Consider the following 24,562-nt stretch of genomic DNA (forward strand, 5'->3'; position numbering starts at 1 on the left):
CCACTGAGGTTGCAGTGACGGGTTTCTCGTTTTTATAAGCTTGCACAACAAAAAGTACTGCTGCTCTATCAGGAGCATTAGTTTTTTGTCCTAGCTAACTCAGATTCTGACAATTATTCAGGACAAATCTCCTTCCTGCATTAAAAAAGAGTATTTCAGATGACTTTATCATAAGACGACAAAGCACATGTAAATCTGCAGTATTTTAAACTCCAGCTCTATACTAGGCATTGTATCTGCATGTACCAGCCTTATGTTACAGCCTTAAAGCTTCTGAAGGAATGGTGTTTGAACACACATTAAAAACCTTAAAACCAGAATCTCCTTTCCTTCTCTTTAGCATATCTTGAAAGGAAACTTTTCCTCTCACCAGTGGTATGAACATATACCGAATTATTTACATGGTTAGAACTAAACTGAGGGGCAAGGCCAACAAGAGCCAGGAATGAACACGCCATGTCCTAACACATGGGTGAATATTTAGGCCACAGGTTTAAGAAATTAAAAAAGAAAGAAATAACAAAAAAGGTAACAGCAGACAGACAATGCATACTCCTTAATCTGGATTTAAATCAAATTGGCCTAATTGAAGGTACAGATTAATCCCTGCAGATACTGTTTTGACTTGCACACGCAGTACGTCAAAGACAACAAGCAATTTTGGTAAATGTCCTCTAAAGTTTCAAAGGATCTTGTGTGATTGGCATGTTCATTTGTTTACTATTTAATAGCAAATCCAAGGACAGATGAGAGTGGGGTGTGATGAGGATCCTTAAACTCCTCTTCTCCAAGGGATGGCATGTCTTAACACACTCCACCTGTCTGCTGCTGGAACACATCAATAGTGTCTTCATCTTCCATCTCCAGCTGTTTAGAGTAACATGGAAAATGCAAGGCTTTGAATACACATGGTTACAAAAATACTTAGCTCTCCACTCCCAACCAGTACCGATAACAGAGCATTTGAGGTGCAGTTTTAATCTGCATGCAGATATCAAAATATTTGTATAGCAATTTGCAGTAAAAATATTTTTCATACCTGTGCAGGTGTGTCTGTTTCACTAATTGGCTGTCCATCAAATCTGAATCTAATCTGCCTCATCGACAAGCCCTGCAAGTTCAAAATAATTAATATGAATCCAAACAAAACATTTATAGATTTTCTGTCAGAACAAATCTTAACAAAATTCAGACTCAAAAGATTTAACCAGAGGGGAAAACAGTGCATCTATGTTGCTAATGAAATTGAGGAAGCAGAGCTGTTAAGAGTGACCTCCTGCTGTGCTTCTGTCACAGCAAGGACTCTATACGGAACCACACGTGTGGGTTTGGCACTTTGTTGTTATCCTGCTCTGCAAGGCACGAATAGCACAAGTTAATTTGCAAAGACAATTTAAGAACAGATCAATCAATACACCATTGTGTAAAGCCTCAGAAGACAGGCCAGAAGGAACATCAATTGTTACTCATGCAGTCACAGATAATGTTAGACTAAGCTGACTCAAGGAAAACAATTTAAAACAATATGAAAAAATGACATTTTTGTGTAACTAGCTACCAGCACCAATTACCCATAGTTAAGACAAGCTTTCATTCATGCCAAGCATCTGCTCCCAGTTCTAGTTCTTTATCTTCTTATGAGAAAAGGAACCATGAAGAAGGCCTAGGGAAAAAGAATTTGCAGGACCTGACACAGATTTTTGCTCACAAGGTTTATCAGAAAAACACTGGAGTCTAACATTAGTAAGCTGAAGTGCCCTTAAAACCCAAGCTGAATTCATGCCTGTTCTGAACGTGTTTAATCACAAGAGGCAGTCTTTATTCCCTGCCTCAGGGATCCAGGTCTTTGCTTTGCCCTCTAAAATCCTTTCAAAACCCCACGACTCACACTTCCAGTCATACACACAGCCACATGAACACAAGCACTCCCCGGGGTTCACTAAAGACCCCATGTATTCAGTTCTGTCCTGGTTTAAGTAACTAAGTAACTAAGAACCATGCAGCCTTTCACTCACTCTTCCCTTTTCCCTATCCCTGCTCCCAGAGGGATGGGGAGGAGAACCAAGAGAGTGTAACTCCCACAGGTTGAGATAAGAACAGTCCAGTAACTAAGGTATAACACAAAACCACTGCTGCTACCAATAATAATAATGATAAGGGAAATAACAAGGGAAGAGAATACAACTGCTCACCACCTGCTGACCGATACCCAGCCTGACACGAGCAGCGACCTGGACCTTCTGGGTAACTGCCCCCAGTTTATATACTGGGCATGACGTGCTGTGGTATGGAATACCTCTTTGGCTAGTTTGGGTCAGGTGTCCTGTCTCTGTTTCCTCCTGGCTTCTTGTGCCCCTCCTCACTGGCAGAGCATTAGAGACTCAAAGTCCTTTGTCAGAGTAAACATTACTTAGCAACAACTAAAAACATCGGTGTGTTACCAACCTTGTTCCCAGGCTAAAGTAAAAACCACAGCACTGCACCAGCTACTAAGAAGAAGAAAAATCACTGTTACAGCTGAACCCATGACAAGTTCCCATTCCCAACTCAAGAGGCCTTATGCTACATCAGGCATGGGACAGGGAAGAGTGTAAGGTTCAAGTAAGCAAAGCAAGGATCGTGCTAGTAATGGACATGGGCAAGTGCAGCAAACAGAACCGCGCTCTGCTTCCAAAAGGCATCTGTGTCCTCTCCCTCTGTTTTGCACCACTGCTTCCAGTCTATATTGGGTGCTATAGGCACAGGAACTGGGCTGCAGGGATAAACCCCTCTCCCGTTTAATACCTCAGGGTGGCACTGAGGAACAGCCTCCATCTGACACTAAGCACACGACTGCCACCTGCAGAATACAGGAGAGCAAACTGAAATGAGCAACAGGACATGTGAGAGGAGAAAACAAAACCACAACAGGGATCGTGGCACTGGGGAATTTGCTTTGTCCCATTTTCCAAACAGAAAACACACTCTATATAAAGTTGATCATGTTTTTGGAGATGACAGAACTGACGGTTATAAGGCTGAAAATTCAGAGAATTGGCTTCAGAGCTAGGATCAGAACTCGTTGGCTAGCAAAGCTGTCACAGGGCACTTTCAGTGGAAGAGGCAGTTTTCATTAGCAAAGAGAAAAACTTTAACACTGAAGCATCCCAAGTCCTCTCTCCTGCACACCCGGATACATTCACCCTGATGCACTGGTATTTTAGACAAGCAATGAAGCTTCTGCCGCCCCAAGGGCGGTCCCGCGGAAGGCGGTGGGCCGGGAGCAGCCTCGTGCCTACCTGCCGCTCGCAGTACGCCTTCATCAGCTTGCTCAGCGGGGTGTGCCGCTTGATTTTGAACTGCACGACGGAGCCATCCTGCCCCGCCACCTTCAGGTTGATGTGATCATTCTCTGTTTTCACGCCTTCCTGGAGGGAAAGCGTGAGGAAACAGCCGGGTCAGAGCGCGGCCGTGCTGCGGGCGAGCCCCGCCACCACCCCAGGCACGCTCTATGCCCGCTGCGGCCTGCAGGGCCCGGGCGGTCTCTCCCAGAGCGGCGGCACCGCGCGAAGCCGCCGCTTCCTCCTCCTCCCGCCGCGCCCCGGCAAGGCCGGGCCCGGCCCACCCCGCCATCTTGGCCGCCGCACGCCGCCGGGCGGGGCGGGGCGGGGCCCACCGGCAGCCCTGCCCCAAGGCCCGGCGGAGAGGCCTCGTTCTCCCTGTGCGTGCGTGCTCGTTCGGCGGGCCTCTCCACGCCGGGGCCACCCCCCTGCCCGCCCGCCGCGCCTCACCTTGGGCTTCTCCTCCGACATGGTGGAAGGGCCGGGGCGAGGAGGGGAGAGGGGAGGGGAAGGGACGGAGCGCGTTGACGGACGCTCCCGCCTCGGCTCCCGCCGCCTCCTGCCGCCCGCGAGAGCGCGCGCCTTGGCCCCGCCCCGCGCCCTGCCGCCCCGCGCGCCCATTGGTCGTCCCGTCCTGGTCACGTGAGGGGGCGGCCCGTGGCAGCCGCGGGGGCCGCGCGCACCTCCCCGGGCGGCTCTGGAAAGTGCGTCACGGGGAACAGGAAGTACCGCGGCCAAGCTGCGTCCCCGCCGAGCCGCATGGGGGCGCTGTGCGCCGCGCGTCCCGCTGCCGCGCACGGGGGTGCGGGGAGAGACCCCCGTGGAACGGAGCGCATCCCGCTGCGGCTGATGTTCCTCGGGCTGTGCCAGGACTGCCTCCCCTTGGGACCGCACAGTCCCCCTGGAATTGGGAGGAGCCCCCGAACCTCCATCTCAGCCGCTTGCCTCACGCTGGCCTTCCGCAGAGCGGACACTGGCCTCTTCGGCGATCTGCTTGGCACAGTCCCAGGAAACGCTCCCTTTTCCATTCTCCTCCTGGGGATGCATCCCTGGAAGGATGGGCAAACCAGCAAGGAAGGGAACAGCAATAGCCCCCTCTCCTCCAGTTCCAACATCGATATTCCTCCCTACCAGTGCTTGAGCCATATCCCACCCTCTCCCCAGCTTCCCACAGCCACATCCTTGCCTCTTACTCTGTACCCGAGGCCCTAACCCCTTCAGGCCCACCGTGCTGCAGCAATGAGCAAAGCGGCACAGAGGAAACCAGTAATGGGCCCTCTCAGCACCCCTTTGCTTGTCCCTAGAGCACAGTTATGCTCCATTCAGGCAAGAAGATGGCTCCCCAGATGGAGCAGGTCCCTCTGCTGCCCTGGTTCTGGACAATGTTGCAGTCTAAGCCCAGCTGGCAACTAACTACCATGCCCCGTGGGATGGGGAGGAGAGCTGGGAAAAAAGGCAAAAACCCACAGGCTGAGATAAGAAAAGTTTAATAACTGAAATTAAAGTAGAACATAATAGTACAATAATAATAAAAAGAAATAAAGATGAAAGAATAAACCACACACACCCCAAAAGGTAATGCACAATAATCGAATCAGTTCAATATATAGTCAACATAGTGTAAAGGCATCCAAATCCTACAGTATTGCTATCAGTGGTGGCCACCAAGCCCAGGAGACCACCTTTCTAGAAAGGCACAGAGAGGTAGGAGTGTTGGGGCATTTTCCCAGATTAGTTGAAAGTGAGAACGTGCACATGGGACTGTCCTACTGGAGGCCTGAGACAACCAGAAACTTGTGCTTTTTGAACGGAATGCCCATGTACTGGCACAAGTACAGGCACCTGGAGTAATGGACAAGGCCTCCTGCTGACCAGTAAGTCAAGAAACTAGTTTTTGCCTATAAGAAAAAGAAAGGTGAGAAGAGCCTGGCTCTGTGTGTGTGTGAAGAGTATTTGGTGAGGCAGGAGCAAGATACACAAGGCTGCTTTTGCCCTTGTCCAGGGACAAGAACTGTTAATTGCATTGCTTTGGACTCTGTAACCACCCCAGGGATAAGTGAGAAGAAACATGTCATCCTCCAGTATTGCCACCATGTTTTTCTGCACTAGCAGAGAAAGAACAAAGCTCTGGAGCAGACCAAGCACCTAGAATAGGGACAATGATGTCACTAAGCATTTGGCTCATCTTCTGTGGCATCTGAAGTGATAAGTGGTACCATGGTGGTCTCCTTGTGGCAGGGGAAGCATGAAGTCCTGTGGCTCTGGGAAGGCACCGTTCACCAGGGTGGGCAGGTCTGGAGATACTAATTCTCAAACTTTGCATAAGGGTTCTCCTCCTTGAACAGGCCTAAAAGAGAAGAGAGATTCATTCAGACAGCAGCTGCCAGCAAGAAACCAGCTCTTGTTAAGAACTGTCATTCATGTTTCATCCAGCCTCCTGTCCTGCTGTCCTTCTGAAAGAGCTGCTCTTACTCAAGCTGCACATGCAGTCAGCACTACTTCACTCTCCTCCTCTGCACAAGAGGAGATCCATTAAGAAGCTCTACCTAATGGCAAACTCCTCTCATGCAGGTATGAAGTCCAGGCTTAGCAGCAAGCCTGATCTCCCAGAGCACCCCCTCTGCACACTCCTCCTGTTGGACTGGACTTGGAAGCAGAGAGCTCAGACCCAAATTAAATAAAAACTGATCTTAGACTGGCCCCTCTGCTCCCATATCCACAGCCTGGGAGACAGGGGCAGGGCATGGGGCTGACTTCTGGGCCAGCGAGAAGCCCCCGTGCCACTCTTCTGGCTGCTTTCCCAACCCCATCCCAACACCTGAAGAAGAAAGCCACAAAGGACAGGACTGCAACTGTGCAGTCAGGCTACAACAACACAACCCTGGAGCACAGATCTTCCACTTCCATCCTGCCCCCCACCCAAACCCCAAAAGACCACCACACTCAGTGTGCATGAGCCCAACTGCTCCCTACTTCACAGCCACCCTGGGAACACCCTCAGCAGGCAGGCAGGAGAGACCCTCCACCAGCTCCAAGCAACCAGCTGCTCTCCACTTCCTTCCAGCCTGCTGTCCCCCTCCTCAGCTCTTCACCCGTCCCACAGCCACAGGATTCACCTGAGGGACTGTCCAGCCCCAAGAGGGAGGCTGTGTCCTCCCAGCACTCAGGCACTGAGCCAACAGCTCCTATGGACCTGCTGCCAGCACAGAGGACTGGCTCTGCAGTCAGGCTGGTGCCTACTCTGTGTTCATCCAGGTTCCTGTCTGGCCCCCAGGCTGCTGGCTCCCCAGCACCACTGACCACAGGGCTGACAGAGGGCCATGCCTGAAGAGCAGCAGCATGCAGCTCGTGCTGTGTCTACCAGCTTCTGCTTCTCCCTTCCAGCCAAGCCCCAGGAGCTTCTTGTATGTGGTGAGTTTGGAGGACACAAGCCCCAGGGAGTGTTAAATACTCTTTCTTTCCTGCCTAAGAGGCATAGCACTTGTGTGAGGTCACAATCCATGATCCAAGCATTGCTACACTTGCTCCCTGAGGGCGAGAGAGCAATTCACTGAAACGGGAAGCAGAGACTGTTTTCACTGCTGGCCAGGTCTCTACAGCTGTAACCATAACAAGGGACATAGTTACTGAGGCAGCTCAATCTAAAGCTTAGCTTGAATCACATCACCTGTGATTCAGCTGATGTGAGTGATTCAATACTGTACCATATTTTCTTCGGATTTCATCATGTCGTGATTTCATCTCAGCTCTCCTGCAAGAAGCAAACAGAAACCCCATGAGTCAGTGACAGGCAGTACAAAACCATGCAAGAGAAGCTACAGCCCCTTGCTTCTTCCCAACCTAGGAAGTTCCAGGCTGCCAGGTTTGCTCAGCCTCCCCCCTACTCCCCCACCTCCCAGAGACACTAGGGACCATCAGAGCACATGCACATTAGCAGCCCTTAGGGAGTTAAATACACAAAGCTGTTGTGATGCTGCATCCATGAGTCACCCAGAAAGACATTGCTCATGAGGTCTGCGCCTGAGCTAGGGCTGAAGCAGCCACTGACTGCACATTGTTGAGCCCCATGTGCCTCCTGGCATCACGTTTGACAGCATAGGCAGGAGACTGTGGCTGCAGGGTAACCTCACCTCTCCTCCTGCCGCACCCGCCTCCTCTCCCGCTCCCTGGCCATCCTCTCATCTTCCTTGTCTGGCCTGATAAAAAAAAACCCTGTTAGCAGTGCTCAGCACTCAGTTCTGCAACAGCATGTGGTTGCATCTGGGCTACTATGGGCAAAGAGGGGACCCTTCCGATACTTACTTTTTGCTCTTTTTCTTACAACAGCAGCAGCAGCAGCAGACCCCCAACACGATGAGGATTATTCCTCCCACCACAGACATTGCAATGATCAGGGCTTCAAAGTTCACTAAAGGATTTGACAAAACACATTTAGTAAAAAAATACATGGGTGCCTCAAGACGTAATATTCACAATCATACAGCCACTTCATACAGTCACCAGCAGCTTCAGTCACTGGGCTGGAGGCACATCTAGCAGCCCAGAAAAGCAAGATGGACACAGTTACCTATAGGTATACCAAGTGTTGGTACCAGTACACACACATACACACACACCCAGCTGAGTATATGCAGCTGCAAACTATGGCATTCAGTTACTGGCTATGAAGGAATGAACAAACGCACTCAGGCCCATTTCCTCCAGCAGAAACAGGAGCAAAGGTGTCTTAATCACTAATCCAGGTGAACAGTAACCCATCAAGGGAAAACAATCCAGTTTCCAGAGACCACAACTGGCACTGGAGTTACTGCTCACAGGAACCAGCCTCAGAAGTCATTTAAGAAGAGATGACAGTGGACTGGAAGCACTTACAGTGCCTACAGTCCTTGGCCAAGAGGCAAAGCAAGACAAGATCCATTGGGATTTATCAGTTTGGGGCCTGCAGTGCTGCTGAAGCAGCTGAAGGCACAGAACTGCTACATTCACCCCACCACCACATCTCCCCAGGGCTTGGGGGATCTGCTCACCCATACACAGCACAAACCCCATTGGGACATGGTGGTGAAGCAGGAGCCTGGAGCCCTGGCCCCAGGGAGGCAGTTGTCCTACTCAACTCCTGCAATAGCTAGCGATACCAGCCAAAACAGACATATCTACACATCACCCGAAATCCTTTGCACAAAGAGGGGGTTAATTTCCAAGTATGATACAGACTGTTCAGAGACTTGGGCCTGTGGAAATATTTGTTTAGGAGACACTTGACACACAGCAGCCAAGTTACAGAAATCCTAGTGCACCTGAGCCTGCTCAGAGCACTTCTGAGCCCCTCTTCTCCGTGTTGCTCAGACCTTTAACCAGTTAAAAACTTGAACACTGTACATGATGTACTTCAGGGCGTTTCAGAAGATGGCTGCCTGTCTCCTTGCTGCAAGGACTCAGCAGTAGCAGGCTTATTGGGATGCTCCAGGCTGAGCTGACTGCACCACTGAACTTGCTTTCAAAGCCTCTGGCTCCTGCTCCCAGTGGTGAACGTCATCACTGCCAACCACTGTGCCATCTGACTCTCAAATCATACTGCATCCCTACCCAGACTACCATGGCAAGCACCATGCAAGGAATGTGGATACAAATACCAACCGCAGACAGCTGCCATAGCCTGCTAGCAGGTCAAAAGCAAGACCAGAAGCCAGCAACCTACCTGCTTGCAGACACTTGTGTTTGTCCCCACAGGTGGGTTCACACAGCCTCTCTATTGGTCACCCAGCAGCAGAGAGGCCTGTAGATCCATGCTCCCAGTAAGGCTTTGGGAAACATGGTATTTGAGACCTGATTGTCCACAGCACTGCCTTACCTTGGAGCATCATGAAGCTTTTGCTGGCTGCACTGCAACAGACCCACAGTCATGTGGGGGGCCGCACATGATCAGAAGTCAGCCCAGGGGATAAGACAAATCCAAACAGGCTCTTCAGTTCAAGAGGGAGTTTTTCCACCAGCACATGTCTGTATTGGTGCTTCTGAAACCTCAGATTTTAGGATAAGCCCAGGGTTCTGATCACCCCTTTCCACAAACAGTGGTCCATCCCAGAGCACCAGGCACTGGTTCATCTGATGATGAGGGTGTAAATCTCCCACATACCCAAAATGCAGACTCATTTAAGAGCCAATTTCTCACACGACTGATCTCCTCTAAAGCAAGTTTTGCAAGGTCAGGAACGTGTTCTTCTATAACAAAACCTTTTGTGAAGCTACTGGCATAAAAACTAGTATTACAAGGTCTTACAGAAGCTCCAGAACAGCATGCTGTAGTGCTCACAAAGAGGAAATTCTTCCTCCACAAGGTATGGGAGCAGTTAGCCCAGCCTCAAGAACACTAGATGATAGGTGACCACAATTCAACTCCAAGTTCCCCATCAAGGGAATAGGCAAGAGAAACCAAGCCCCAGCTTGCTTCCTACCTGCCTCAGCCCCTAAAAGCTGGGTCCTGTCTGAGCATGAGCATGCACCAAGCTTGGTTTAAAGACACCAGTTTCTCCAGAAACGCAACAGGAAACAAAGCACCAAGGAGGAAAGTCAGCCAACAGCCAGCTAGAAAAAGCTCCAGGAATTGATCTGGCTGCAGCACAGTTTATGCAGGCTGGTTTTGGAAGAGGTTATTTTCTCAGCTGGGTGAAGAGCTGAGCAGGGCCACTGAGCAGGTATGCTCAGCTCTAGAAGCCCACGCAGGCCTGCAGAGAAGTCACCTCGCTTCTGGTTCCAAGAGACCCTGTGGATTTTAAAAGCCTGCCTGAGGCAGCAGCCACGGTGCTAAACATGAACAGCCAGAAGCAGCATGAGGAACAACACATGAGGTGCAGAGGAGAGAGCTGAAGAGTCAGACCCTGGTGTGCATGCTTTGACCTCCTGTAAGGACCACACAGGCAGCTGCCCACAAGTGTTTGACTCTTGTTCCCAGGTGCTAGCCACATTTGGAAGCCTCCACACCAAAGCACGAGGAATGTCTTTAGAGGAGCTGAAGTCCCACAGGTCCTTCTTGCCAGAAGGCAGGGAACTGCTCACAGTCTGCTTTCTTGCTCAAGCTTCAGGAAGTTTGCAGAACTCTGATTGACTTCAGCCTGTCATTGCTACATCAGCAGCGACAAAGGGAAGCAAAGAAAATCTCCCATTCCCACTAGCACAAGTGGCAATCAGTGCTATTTAGTAGCAAGCACTAAAGGCAGCTATAATTAAGCACAATCCACTTACCCCAGCAGACTCCCCAGCGTGCAGAGTGGAGCTCACAGAGGTCAGCTGGGGGCAGGACTCTTCGAACAGGGTACTCCACACACCTCCTGCTGCTGGCACACCACAGGCACTGGGACAAAGGCAGCACAGCATTACCAGTGTGCAGCAGTGATGTCGTTAGCCATGCTCTGCTTCTTTAGCTGCAGGAAGAGGGCCACTGCTGCCTGCTCCTGAGAACCAGGTACCACCCATCAGCAACAGGACAGTCAGCTGTGCCTAGTCAGCACAGGCTGCATCAGGCTTGCCTGCACCAGTAGAGTAGGGGAGTGCAGATTTCTAGAGCAAGTAAAGATGCTGAGAACCCTCCTGGCTTGCATGATGGTCATAACAATCAAATCCTTAATACTCACTCCATGCATTTTTTGGGACAAGAAGGAAGCCTTTGAGACAAGGCACTTAACAGAGCTGATGAGCAGGGTAGGTTTGCATGTGCCATCCCTAGTCTTTCCCAGAAAGCCTACCTGCAGCAGCTTTGCACCCTCCTCTCCCGAGTGGCTCCAGCCCCTAACACCAGTGCTTGGTTGGGTTTGGTCAAACTGATTTTGGCTGCGAGATCTGACTCAAGTTTGCTGATATCAGCGATAAGGTGGGACACAGGTATATATCCTGCATTCATCCAGTGCCACGTTACCCACAGGCTGGTGGAGGGTCAGCTTGCCTAGCCAGTCCAGCCCACTTAAGCTCCTTCATGGTGCATGTCCCACTGACAGCATCTCCCATCCATGAAGAGGAGCTCATTAATCAACCCCAAAACCATACAGCAAGCCCCAAACAGTTTCTAGCAACCTCTTCCTAGAGCACCAAGGCAGGGTTTCCCTCTTACCATCGTGGATGGGTGGCATTTGCAGCATGTTCAGAACAAGGACAGGGGAGCAGCCCACCCTTCCAGGGGGGAAGCTGCTCCATAACAGCCCGGCAAAGCCCATGTTACGTTTTCAGGCATTGCAAGAGGTTGGGAGGCTCTACCGCTGCTACTTACAGTGACATTTTTCAGACACTCCTCGCAGCTCCTGTTCGTATACTGGCTGCAATCTACAGGAAGGAAAAAAGACACCTCAGTACTTTGAAGAGCTTCTCAGTGCTTTGAAACTCTGGGTCCTCAGAGCATGCTCCTGCCCACTCTGGAGGTGGTCACTCCATCAGAGCAGCAGCAATGCAGCATAGTAGTGCTGCAAGAGATGCCAGCTTCAAAACATCCTCAAGTGTCATGGTGATAATCCCAAAAGTTTTGGAATGGAAATCCTCTGCCTTAATTACAATAGCCCAAAGCCCCAAGCTGCGAGTTCCTCTCCCTAAAAGCCTGATCATCTGCTGCAGCCAGCAGGCAGTGGGGCAGCTCAGGGACACAGCTGGGGTCAGTCCAGAGGGACCCTGCAAAGATAAGGACAAGTACTGGGCAGGCAGTGCGGTCCTGTATCACCAGATGACAGATCAGCTCAAGCAAACAAATGCCAGACAAGGAAGTTCCTACCAGGAAGAGAAGCAGAGGAGCACAAGGGGGACATGCAGCTATGGTCTCTGTGGGACCCCATACTCTCCCACTGCACATGAGAGAAATTCCAGCCCATTCATCCAAACCCTCCTTCAGCAGGAAACACTCCAGGTGACAAGAGGCACCACAGCCAAAATCTGCACCCATGTTCAGAACCCATTTGCACCACATTTGGCAGAGGAAGACCCCTGCTCTTTAGACATAGGCAGCTCCTGGCATATGGATGACGGCTCCCAGCATGGCATCCCAGCCCCATGAATGACAGCATTCCCAGGGAATTCAGGTCAGCTGGGTGGGGAAATGGATCAGGTCTGAACACAGGATAAAGTGGCCTAGTTCAGCTGCCTTCCTGGGCTGGCCTGCAGTTCCAGGCCAGTGCTAGCTCTTCAGGAAAACCTTCCTTAGGACATGCACCTACCATTTCACTGGTATGCTCCTTCAGATCCTCAGGAAGGATGGTTTGCCAGCCCTTGAGGATCAGCCATTTAAGCCTCATCCCTTGCCTAAAGGGTATGAGCAGCAGCCCATGTGACCAAAGGCCATGAACCAGTTTGCCTGACTACTCAGTAACTGGTAGAAGGATCACCGCTTTGCAGCACTTTAATCAGGAAAAAATACCAGCCCAAGGTGCTTGTTTCCACACTCACAAGCAGCAAAGCCGCATTTTCTCTCTCCAGCTGGCAGGAGCCCTGAGCTGTGACCCACTGTCAGTAGTCACATGCTCTGCACAGCCCTCCAAACAACTGGGCAATTTATGAACATAGCTCAGATAAGGGTGTTTACACACTGCCACCCCAGGAAGCAGAGATTGCAGATTTTAGACACTCCAAGGAATCTGCCTGCATCTTCCCTGTTCCTCCAGCCAAGGCCAGGAAAGCATCACAGCAGCCACGCTGCCCTGAGACTGCTTGCTTACAAGAAGTCACAAAACAGCCCTCTCACATCAGAGGCAAGATTTTAACCTGGCTCCCTATGCTTTTCCTTGGGGAAGGGAATCAGCCTGCTCACACAGGACAGCATGGGGAGCACTGCAGTCCTTGGGGACAGAGGTGGGAGAGCAGCTCTTGCTGTGCTAGAAGTTTCCTTCTGCCACCTGGCTATGAGAGAAGTGAAGACAGACAGCAAAACACGTTGGTCCTCATTCTCCTCCCAGCTGGAGCAACCACACAGCCACCCGAAGACTGGTCATCAGCTGGAGAACAGTTTCCCACTTGGTGGGCAGACTTCTTGGGGCACACCTGAAGGGGGATTGTCCCTACCCTTTGCTAGGGCTTCTCCTCTACCTGGTACAGCAGGCACATGGCTATGCTACCTCCTCCACCCACCAAGGAGGAGCAGTCAGCACCCACTGCTCCTCACCTACACCCCGACCTGGTGGCCCCCATCTTCTTCCTGGTCTGAAGCTCCTGAGGCTGTCTCCCCCAGCCTGTCCTGAAAGAGGATTTCCTCTAAAGGGTCATCACTGGGGGATTGGCTGCCAAGCTGTTAGCAGCACTGAATGCATGGCTACATTGCAAGTGGCCGCTGGGAAAGAAAACAGTAAAGCCTCTTTTCCAGCACCCCTTCTTGCAGATCTCAGAAGGATGCACTGGTGCCCCACACTGCACAAGGCCACACTCTGCCCCGGAAAGAAGGGCTTTCTTTTAGGGATGCTTAGCGCAGTCCATGAAAGATAAAGGATAACCGGGACAACCACTGTAACACCAGCATCCCAGCCCCTCTACATGTTTTTGAAGCCTTCCCAGCAAGGGTGGGACCTGCCCTCCCGGCTCCCAGTGCCCATCCTGGGGCAACAGCCTGCACCAGGCTGCACCATGCACTAAGAGTACCGCGAAAGTGGGGTTCAGAGTAACCACAAAGACTCGACTTCGGGCGCCCCAGCCTCAGCCCCTGCGGCGCAGGGAGAAGCATCCAGCGGGGCCGAGACGACAGCCCACCACCGGGCTCATAAAGCCCCTCATTCCGGGTCTCACAGCGCCCGGACCAGCACCCACCCCGCTGGGGCCGGGATGGGGCCACGCTTACCTCCCGCCACGTCCTGCGCGGCGGCGGCGGGCAGCAGGGCCAGGGCGGCGCAGAGCCCGAGGACCGAGACCATGGCGGAACCGGGCCGCAGCCTGAGCTGGGGTCAGCCGGGGCGGGAGCTGCCTCCTATGTAGGGCCGAGCGCGGGGCGGGGCGGGCCGGGGCGGCCCCTCCCGCCGCGTCCCGTGGCCGGTCCCGGGGGCCGGTCCGGACGGAGCCCGTGCCAGATGAGCCTCCCGCAGGGTTTCACCGCTCCGCTAAGGCGGGCGGGTAAGCCCTTCGGGGATGGGGAGGGGGGAACCGGCCGCCGCACCCCGGCAGCCCCAGGCCTTACCGCAGGAGGGGGCCAGGCCCCCGCGGAGCTGCGGAGGCAGCGGTTTGCCCGCCGGGTTCGGGTAGTGCCAGCCTGAAACGCGGACCCGGCAACCTGGTTTAGCGGAAGGTGTCCCTGCCCGTGGCAGGGGGCTGGAACTGGATGAGCTTTAAGGACCCTTCCAACACAGCCCAATCTGTGTTTCTGTGACCCTCCTCCTGACCCCTGCATGAACCGGTCCCCAAAAGGTCCCCACGATCTCTTCTCTCGTTGTTACACCAGTCTTTATAGCACGGAAGTGCGTTAGCTTTGTTCACATTTATATTAGTTCACATGATGCACAACGATAGGTTGTGGAATTTTACTGGAGACTTTGGTATTGTTTGTGCTTAAGTAAAACAAACAAAAGGACTGCCTGGCCCTTGTAAAAAGGACTTTGCTGCTGGGAAGCATCATAGAATCACAGAATGGTGATCTCCAGATTTCTTGTCAGCCCCTTTAGGCACTGGAAGCTGCTCTAAGGTCTCTCTGGAGCCTTCTCTTCAGGCTGAACAAGCCCAGCTCTCTCAGCCTGGCTCCATAGCAGAGCTGCTCCAGCCCTTAGAGCATCTTTGTGGCATCCTCTGGACTCACTTGAGTAGCTCCACGTCCCTCTTGTGTTGGGGCCCCAGAGCTGAGTGACGGCAGTACCCACTCAGTCTTGAGGACAAACTGCTTTGGAACACCAAACACACAGGTTCCATGTCTTTCAGCAGCCCCTTGCTATGTGCCAAGAGAGTTTCTCCCGAGGAGCTGCCAAAATCTGAACCACCTGCAAGAGGCAGCTGCTGGCATGAGAGCGCTCACCTGCGGTGGCAGAATCAAGAGTCCCCCTCCCTCCTCCGCGTCACGTCTCCCACGGCTCAGCCCCCGCATCCCACTGTTTGCCTGACTTAACACCATCGGCTGTTGACTCTTCCAGCCTGCAGGAGCTCTGTCACCAGTGGCCAGCCCATCTGGCTCTCAAGGACACCAGGAGCATGGCAGGGAGAGGGAAGCTTTCAGAGCAGGCAAACAATGTGCTCCACAGTGAAGCAGGCAATGGCAGGGTGGCCAGCAGGGCTGCCTGCTCAAGCTATGGATCACCTCCTTCAGGTGTTTTTCTGTTTTACTGAAAAACATTCATTGTCTTCTTAGTTTAGGGCAATCCTCCCTCATGCCTCCCAGTCCTGCTGCCTGCGCCAGGCTGCCTGCTCCTGCTTGCTGCTGCCAAGAAGTCCACATGCATGCAGTGGTACTGCTACCCCATTCCCAAAGGACAGGGGGTAAAACCATGTCCCAAAGCACTCTGCTCAGGCAGCATCACAACCCTCGTCACAGTGACGGTCAAAAACCAATTCTTTTGGGCTGTCTGCATTGCTGGGCATGAATCATAGAATCGGCCCCTTCAGGCACTGTAAGACTGTTAGAAAGTCTCCCCTGAGCCTTCCCTTCTTGAGGCTGAGCAAGCCCAGCTCTCTCAGCCTGTCTCCATAGGAGAGGTGCTCCAAGCCTCCTCCAAGTGGTGCGGAGCTCCTTGGCTCCAGCACAGGAAAGCACTCAGCTTTCTTGACCTATGGCATGTGAAAAACACCATTTATATTGATTCAGTTCTCACATTGCAAATGTTGAGCATGTGGGCTTGAGGTCAGTGGGCTTCTTGTTTTGCCAGGAGGAAGACCCCAACACCTGGCTTTTGCTAAATGAGGAGATAGGCTGGAATGCAAAGCCTTTTTTACAATTACAAGGGTAAATATTTACTCATGCGCACAAGGTATCCCAGACAAATCAGGGCATCAGAATGTGGTTTTACATGGGCTTCTTATACTTTTCAAACAGTCAGGTACAACATGACTAATCACTAACACCCACACTACCAATTGCTAGTCGCAGTAGAACTTTGCAAAGTAACTATTTTTTCAACATTCTTGCTGCTTGTCTATTAAATGAGGTGGTTTTGGTGTCAATCTTGCTCAGATTACTGATCTGCGACACTAGACGGTGCTGGGCAAGTTTCAAAGACATGTCACAGGGGCTGGGATGCTGGTGTTACAGTGGTTGTGCTGAGTTATCCTTATCCTCCATGGACTGCTCTAAGCTGAAGGTTGCTGATGACACAGAGCTGTGTGGTGTGGTTAACACACTGGACGGAAGAGATCTGGACAGGCTGGAGAGGTGGGACAGTGCAAACCTCATGAAGTTCAACAAGGCCAAGTGCAAGGTCCTGCACCTGGGTCAGGGCAATCCCAAGCACAAATACAGGCCAGCCAGAGGCTGGATTGAGAGCAGCCCTGAGGAATAGGATGTGGGAGTGTTGCATGATAAGAAGCTCATCACGAGCCGGCTTCAGTGTGCGCTCGCAGCCCAGGAACCAGCCATGTCCTGAGCTGCATCAAAAGAAGCATGACAAGCAGGTTGAGGGAGGGGATCCTGCCCCCTCTGCTCTTGTGAGAGCCCCCCCTGCAATCCTGCATCCAGCTTTGGGCTCCCAACACAAGGAGGACATGGAGCTGCTTGAGTGAGTCCGGAGGAGGCCACAAAGGTGCTCTGAGGGCTGGAGCACCTCTGCTATGGAGCCAGGCTGAGAGAGCTGGGCTTGTTCAGCCTGGAGAAGGGAAGGCTCCAGGGAGAGCTTAGAGCAGCTTCCAGTGCCTAAAGGGGCTTACAGGAAATCTGGAGAGGGACTTTTTAAAAGGGCCTGTAGTGATAGGACAAGGGGGAATGGCTTTGAGCTGACAGAGGGGAGATTTAGATTAGATATGAGGATATGATGGTGGTGAGGCACTGACACAGGTTGCCCAGAGAAGCTGTGGCTGCTCCATCCCTGCAATGTTCAAGGCCAGGTTGGATGGGGCTTGGAGCAACCTGGTCGAGTGGAAGGTGTCCCTGCCTATGGCAGGGGCTTTGAATTAAATATCTGAGGTGTCTTCCAACCGAAAGCAGTCTATGGTTCTAATGATCACTCCAGAATTAGCAGGCCCATGGAAGTCTCTCTGAAGCTGCCTTCTGTACTGGGAACAGCTCTTTCACACTTGCTGAGCAATGCCCTGACACTAGAGGCGCTGCCAGCCAGCTTGGGCAGCAGGAGGAAGCATCTACTGAACCATTTATGTGTGCAAAGTGCCTCATTTATTTGTCCTGGGTTCATCTGTAAAGCGACACTCGAGCTGCAGAGCATCCTGGTGACACAAGGCAGGGACCCAGGCAGGCATCTGGGCAGCGGGATCAGGCAAGGTGCCATCGGGCAAGCCAGGGAATACTGAAAGGCCACTCTAATCCCACCAGCCTTTCCACTCCCTCTCCTTATTTGTCTCTGAAGGGTATTTTCAAACCCTTCAAGATGGCCTCAAGTGGTTTCCAAGGCGACAGTGCTAAAGTCATTACTGCCATGGAAACCCTCTCTTTGGCATAATATAAATATTTCCCTTGAAGGAAGCTGGATGAGTGGGCGATGTGCTATTTTCTAGCACTCCCTGGCTGTAACAGGACAATCTCCAGGAGATGGGAGGGAGGAGGAGCAGGGGAGGATAAAATTAGCTTGCCACACTGGCTGGCGATGGAAAAGGTGATTACCAGCAGTTCAGTGCAAAACCCCGGCTTGTTTGTGTCAGCAGGGTCCAAATGAGAGAAGATTTACTCTGTAGGGAGAAAAAGGGAATAAAAAAAGAGGGGGAGGGAGAAGTAAGTTTGAAAACAGTCAGGTTTTTCCCTGTCCTTCTTCAAAGTTTTCCCTTTAGTCCCACCCCTGCATCCCTTCTGATCAGCGCAGGCAGACAGGGCTTCTGGAGCATCCTCAGTGCTGGGCCAGAGACAGCTGAGCCTGAGCCAGACTGAGAGCATGGATGAGATGCTTCTTTTTTGTTTGTTTTTAATTGTCTCCTTTCTGTCTCAACAACTCACAAATGCCTTCACTTGAGCCCTGGGGAGAGGTGTCGCCTGCAACCCCTAGCACTGATGGTGGAGCAGCAACGCTTGCAACACTTTTTGTGATGCAGCATCCCCCAAACCTGAGGACTGCTCTGCTGTGGTCCCCAGCCCATTGACCCCTCCAGTCCCTGCCCCTGCCTGCACCGTGCTCAGCACTGGGGCATATCTCCAGAGAGGGGCTACTGGTGTGCCCCACACAGCATGGACAGCTGGGCAGACCCCTGTGTGATGGCAGGGATTGTCCCTGCTGCCACCTCACCACACCAGCTCTTGTCAGCCTCCGGGGGAAATCCCTGTGGATTTCCGAGCTGCTATGGGGGATCCCGGCACGGCACAATGGTGTTTTCCTAAATGGAGACAGCTGCATCATCATCACCAGGGCTGTGCAGGGTGGAGGTGCTGGCTGTGTGATGGGAGCTGGGGACCAGGCATCTGCACAGCCCATCTCTGCTTGTGTTGGCACAGAGGTGTAAATACCGCCTGGCCTGGAGCAGATGGCTCCTCTCACATCCATGCTCCAGGCAGATACCAGAGGGCTTTCCTAACAAATAAACTCCCCACTGAACACACATTCCCAGCCTGGAGTGCTTCTCACTCTCCTGGAAGAAGGGGATGCTCTCACTTCACTGGGCTGCCCAGGCTATTTTTAAATCACCGCAGCAACTGAAGGATGGGGAGACACCGTGTGTCCTCCAGCTGGGGGTGACACCCCCCCTCCATGCTCTCACCTGCTGATCTTGCCTTCGGCAGGGGCTGGGGATGAATGTGTGCTCCCAGCAGCTGGCCAAGCTGGAGGACAGAGGCTTGCCCTGTGACTCCCCAGCACCACCCCAGAAAACCTGCTGTGAGGCAGAGAGCTGCCCTGAGGCCCTTTTGCCCTCGGAGGTGCTGCTGACAGTGTCAGGAGGCCAGTGTGGTCAGACCCTGGCATCTCCTTTCCTTTTTCTCCCTTTGGAAAAAAAAACCCACACAAAACAAAATCCAAACCCAGAGCAAACAATGAAAATGTTCCAGCTGCTGGCTCAAAGCAGTGATCCCGGATAAAACCCCAAGGATCTGCTGGCTAAATATAGCCTGAGCCCCATAAATTAAACAAAAGCTTTTCACCGGGCTCTCAGAAAGCTGGTTCCAGCAGCAGTTTTAGCTATGTAAGGTATAACTCTGGCAGTATTTGTTATTATTATTAGCCGTACCTCCCCCATGTCATTGACCTCCCCAGCGCTGTCGTTTAGGAGCATGAGTTTTGCAGAGCCAGGCTTCTCCCTTCTGGCAGCTTCTCTGCTGTGGAGGGATCCCACCTCAGGCTGCTTTCCTGCCTTTTTCATTCTAAATAGGAATTTACAAACACTTTTTTTTTCCCCCCTTTGTTCAACTTGTAATTACTCAATGCTTGCCCATCTCAGATGTCTGGTGTTTTCTAGGGCCACCCTCATTTTAGGCCTGTCTCAGGCATCTCCTTAAGTTTTATCCCTATCAGCTGTCCTGTGAACCCTAAAATAAAACACTGCCAGCCATGCAAAGGTGTTGGAAGGCTCTTGCTGAAACTTTGCTAGCCAGTGCATATGTGGGTTCTTGTCTGACTTTCTTTTTCTCATCAAGGTTATAAACAATATATTACATATACTATATATATCTGTTATTGGATAGCAAATGACTTAATGGCTTTCTGAGAGTTTTCTCCTCCAACCCTTTAAGGAAGTTTCATCATTCTGCTGCTTTGAGCAGGAGCAATACTGCTTGTGCTGCTGAGGATGAGTCGGCTCCACTTTCTCTCCAACGCTTCCTCCCAACACTCTTCTCAGTGTGATGAGTGCATTCCTTGCCTGCTTTTCCATCCCAGATATTCACTTTCTTGCTTTTTCTATGGGCTTTTTGCCAAAGTATTTTACTTCTTGCACCCAGAGCTCCTCCATCCCAAAGCCGAGGGCTGGCTCAGCTGGCAACACCACTGCGATCCTGGCCCCTTGCTCCGTCCTGCTGCTGAGCTTTCATTTTGTTTCTGCATTTGCTGGTGCGCTTATGGCTGAGTAACGCAGCCAACATCTCAGAAAGGTGTGAGCAGGGCTGGCAGCTTACAGGATCCAAATAGCCTTTTCGAAGTGAAAACACCATCTCCTCATTGAGTTTTGCTCAGCCTCCCATCGGTCCCAGCTCCCAGCTCTGCCAAAACCACCGGGCAACGTTCCTTCTTGCTGAGCTAAGTGTGACTGGGCCCCCGCAGGCACCAGTCTTTCTCCAAGGCCACCTGCTTGTCTTGTCCCCCATGTTGTCCTGCCCCCCCCCCCAGCGTTTTTGGTTCCCTGCAATGGTTTCTATGGAGATGGCCCTTTCCTTGGGCAGGACCTGAGGAAGAGGAGCCCAGAGCTACCTCCCCTGAGTCCTACTCAGAGGCTGGATGCAACTCAGGGGCTCTGCCTATACATCCCCTCCATCCCTCAGAGCATCCCAGAGCAGGCAGGAGATGGTCCTCCTGCCACCTCCTTGGGCTTGTACCTCTGTAAACGTGCCTCTACCTGCTCCCTCAGCAGGGCACAAAAGAAAACATAATACAAAAACCAGGCTATTTTAAGTGAACTCAACCTCCCCCCCCTACCCCCCAAGAAAGAAGTCAACTCTGAGGCTGTCATGTCTATATTTAGTTGGAACTTTTCTGTCCAGGATTCAGACTCTATTTGGAAACCCTGTGCCTTGGCGTGTGGCCAAGCATCTTGGTTTTATACAGTAATCCCTCAGCATATGGCAAATGTTTCTCATCTCCCAGCGGCTGCGGCACTGGCCCCGGCAGCCCGGCAGCGCAGGGTTTTAAGCTGACACGGAGACAAGCTGGCTGGCTGTGGCTGCAGATTCATGTCTTAGACCCAAAAGGGTTTTTAATAGAAACATCTTCTGACGTGGCTTTTAAAAACAAAAAAAAAAACCAAACCAGGAGCACCAGAGCTGCCCCTGCCTGGCCCCAGTGCCTTTGTGGTGCAGAGCTGAGGGCATCTCTACCAGCTGTTGGCCTGGGGTGATGCCTGCATGCATGGTGATGGCGAGGAAGATGTGGGGCTGCCCAAACTGTGCCCCCAGGCCTCCCCAGCTGGTTCAGCTGTTGAGGTAAGAAACAGCTTCTGGCTTATTTTGCCCCTCTCTGCATTGAAAATGTCATGAAAATTCCCATTTCACAGGCTGGGAGTTCTGGTGTTGACACAACAAGTGCCTGGAGCACGGTGTAGTTCCCAGTAGTGTGATGGAGTTTTGGTGCCAGCAATTTTTTCCTGACAGTCTACAGGTGGCTGAATGATGCTCAGGGAAGCAGCATCTTCACAGCATCTTTGCACACCCTGTTTCTCTCCTCTCCTCTCCTCTCCTCTCCTCTCCTCTCCTCTCTCTCTCTCTCTCTCTCTCTCCTCTCCCTCCTCTCCTCTCCTCTCCTCTCCTCTCCTCTCCTCTCCTCTCCTCTCCTCTCCTCTCCTCTCCTCTCCTGTTACAAGCTTGTAACATGGAAACTCATAAATTAGTTGAAAGTAAAACTGCAGGCTCCCAAGTGCTACACATATGTCCATGCTCTGTGGCAGCTGTGAGATAGAGGGAAGCAGGAGCCAGATGAGAAAAGGTGATCAAACAGCTATTTATACACCCCTTCCAAATATTTTAGACTTGTGACATGCATGATGATGTATAACAAAAATATCTGCTTCAAAACCTTCCAAGTTAAATCCCACATCCTTATTTCAATTCAGGAGTTCAAGGGATTTAAGGAAGTATACACTTAAAGTGATACTTCTTATCTCTCACAGCGAGGAATGCTCCTCAGGGACAATGTAGCAGGCTTTGGGGAGAGACCAACAGTCCAGCACCATCACCCTGGGGAAGAGGAGACACCATGGGGACACAAGTCTGGACCCATTGCAGGAATTACGTGAAGGGCATCTGCAGGGATGTGTGGGATCAGTGCCTTTGGGACAGTTTGAGTTGGGAACTCCCTGTCCCTGCTGGTGGCCCCATGAAGCCTGTTATGTGGAGACTTGGTGTATTTCATCATCCTCGAATGAGGCATTCCCCCTGCTTCCCCTTCGCAGCGGGTTTGACCCCTGCAATTCCTCTTCCCGGAGGACAGTTTTCTACAGCGTGGTTATTGCCCCACGCAGACACCCATGTTCCTTGTGGTGCAGCAATACAGGATGAGATAAAGGTCCAGTGGCTTTTTGTGGATGAAGGCTGGTTGAAAACCTGGGCATCCCAGCCAGGACTTTGGTTAAGCTGTGTGGTACAGTTGACACGCTGCAGGGCAGGGATACCGTCCAGAGGGACCTGAACAGACTGGGAAGGTGGGACAGTGCAAACCTCATGAAGTTCAACAAGGCCAAGTGCAAGGTCCTGCACCTGGGTCAGGGCAATCCCAAGCACAAATACAGGCTGGGCAGAGACTGGATTGAGAGCAGCCCTGAGGAGAAGGACGTGGGAGTGTTGGGTGATAAGAAGCTCATCACGAGCCAGCTTCAGTGTGTGCTCGCAGGCCAGGAGCCAGCCATGTCCTGAGCTGCATCAAAAGGAGCATGACAAGCAGGTCGAGGGAGGGGATTCTCCACCTCTGCTCTGCTCTTGTGAGACTACCCCCCCCAGCAGTCCTGCATCCAGCTTTGGGCCCCCAACACAAGGGGACATGGAGCTGCTTGAGTGAGTCCAGAGGAGGCCACAAGGATGCCCCGAGGGCTGGAGCACTTCTGCTGTGGAGTCAGGCTGAGAGAGCTGGGCTTGTTCAGCCTGAAGAAGAGAAGGCTCTGGGGAGACCTTCAGTGCCTAAAGGGGCAGACAAGAAATATCAAGAGGGGCTTCTTATGTGGACATATAGTGACAGGACAAGGGGGAATGGCTTTGAGCTGACAGAGGGGAGATTTAGATTAGATATGAGGGTGCTGAGGCCCTGGCACAGGGTGCCCAGAGAAGCTGTGGCTGCCCCACCTCTGCAGTGTTCAAGGCCAGGTTGGACAGGGCTTGGAGCACCTGGTCTAGTGGAAGGTGTCCCTGCCCATGGCAGGGGGTTGGAACTGGATGAGCTTTACGGTCCCGTCCAACCCAAACCACTGTATCATTCTACGATCTGTGCATGCACTCCCAGAGAGATGGAGCATCCATGGGAAACAGGTACACCACCAGAAGTGACCGTCAGTTGGGAGGCTGTTTGCAGTCTGTGTGGAACCCGCACACCACAGGAGATGAAGTGAGTTGTCTGGGAGCTGTGCTGCACAGCGAGGATTTTTGCTGTAATTATGGGTTTTGTCAGTCTCACCCTGGGAAGTTGGAGCGCACGGTGCCAAACGCCACCCTGGCATGTTTATTAATGATGATTGTAAAACCTTGGCAAAAGCATTCACCATCAGGTCTGCAGAAATCCTGCCGGATCCACTGCCTTCCAACCAGATGGGCCTTATTAAGAGATGTCACACCCCTAACAACACCTGACAGCTCTTTGACTCTCTTCCCCGTGCTGTTCCACGTGCTACAAGCAAGGCAGCAGCCTGAGCTGAGGGCCAAGGGGAGACAGGAGGCTGCTGTTCCCATGCCTGCCCCAAGGGCATAAAGCCAGGGCTCTGGCTTGCCATAAGCTCCTGCACCCTTCATTTGCTTCTTGCTCCTCATCTGCCTTCCTTCTCCTCCCATCTCCATTTTCCTGCTGGAGGCATCTAGTTCACCCACGTGTGTGCAATGAATGACCAACAGCATCAGTCACTTGAGGTTGCAGAGGATACTTTGATATCTCTGTATAAGAGGAGTTTTCCCTGCATTTTTTGAATGTGTGATTTTTTTCACCATGCAATTGGCACAGGCTGCCCAGAGAAGCTGTGGCTGCCCCATTCCTGGCAGTGTTCAAGGCCAGGTTGGATGGGGCTTGGAGCAACCTGGTCTAGTGGAAGGTGTCCCTGCCTGTGGCAGGGGGGTGGAACTGGATGAGCTTCAAGGTCCTTTCCAACACAAACCATTCTGTTATTCTATGATTCCATTTACTGGAGTTAAAATAACTGCTGGGAGCACAGAGATGACAGTCAACAGCACAGTTTTCTCTGTGTTTAATAACACTCTATCACACCAGCATTAGCACAGGCAGAACACCTCCTGCATGGCTGGGCTGAAGCATCTCTCACGTCTTTGCTCCGTATTTACACTGCCAAGATGTAATTTTGGGAGCAATGTGCTTGGGACAGCT

The 24,562-nt window shown here is 52.0% G+C and overlaps 2 protein-coding genes across 2 annotated transcripts; both read right to left on the reverse strand.

Annotated features, from left to right (window-relative positions):
* Positions 1-132: 132 nt before the first annotated feature.
* LOC130598699 (small ubiquitin-related modifier 3) lies at positions 133-3,914 on the reverse strand. Its single transcript, XM_057408400.1, has 4 exons — positions 3,771-3,914; positions 3,279-3,407; positions 1,040-1,111; positions 133-867 (listed from the first exon to the last, which is right to left on the reverse strand). The coding sequence occupies exons 1-4, from the start codon at positions 3,789-3,791 to the stop codon at positions 805-807; spliced, it is 285 nt and encodes a 94-aa protein (XP_057264383.1). The 5' UTR covers positions 3,792-3,914; the 3' UTR covers positions 133-804.
* Positions 3,915-4,791: 877 nt separating this feature from the next.
* Positions 4,792-14,275, reverse strand: PTTG1IP (PTTG1 interacting protein). Its single transcript, XM_057408401.1, has 7 exons — positions 14,119-14,275; positions 11,581-11,633; positions 10,563-10,671; positions 7,623-7,728; positions 7,451-7,516; positions 7,025-7,071; positions 4,792-5,667 (listed from the first exon to the last, which is right to left on the reverse strand). The coding sequence occupies exons 1-7, from the start codon at positions 14,189-14,191 to the stop codon at positions 5,624-5,626; spliced, it is 498 nt and encodes a 165-aa protein (XP_057264384.1). The 5' UTR covers positions 14,192-14,275; the 3' UTR covers positions 4,792-5,623.
* Positions 14,276-24,562: the final 10,287 nt, after the last annotated feature.

The sequence above is a fragment of the Pezoporus wallicus genome, unplaced genomic scaffold (genome assembly GCF_028554395.1).
Source record: "Pezoporus wallicus isolate ANWC-B61680 ecotype Strahan unplaced genomic scaffold, APGP_CSIRO_Pwel_v1 contig_4238, whole genome shotgun sequence".
NCBI classification, from domain to species: domain Eukaryota; kingdom Metazoa; phylum Chordata; class Aves; order Psittaciformes; family Psittacidae; genus Pezoporus; species Pezoporus wallicus.

Coding starts and splice junctions, on each gene's coding strand:
- PTTG1IP (XM_057408401.1), bottom strand. CDS start 14,191: ATGGTCTCGGTCCTCGGGCTCTGCGCCGCCCTGGCCCTGCTGCCCGCC. Junction 10,672..11,580: donor AGTGTCTGAAAAATGTCACT/GTAAGTAGCAGC, acceptor CCTTTGTCCCAG/TGCCTGTGGTGTGCCAGCAG. Junction 7,729..10,562: donor ACGCTGGGGAGTCTGCTGGG/GTAAGTGGATTG, acceptor CAAATCCTTTAG/TGAACTTTGAAGCCCTGATC.
- LOC130598699 (XM_057408400.1), bottom strand. CDS start 3,791: ATGTCGGAGGAGAAGCCCAAG. Junction 3,408..3,770: donor TGTCGGAGGAGAAGCCCAAG/GTGAGGCGCGGC, acceptor CTTTCCCTCCAG/GAAGGCGTGAAAACAGAGAA. Junction 868..1,039: donor AAACAGACACACCTGCACAG/GTATGAAAAATA, acceptor TACTCTAAACAG/CTGGAGATGGAAGATGAAGA.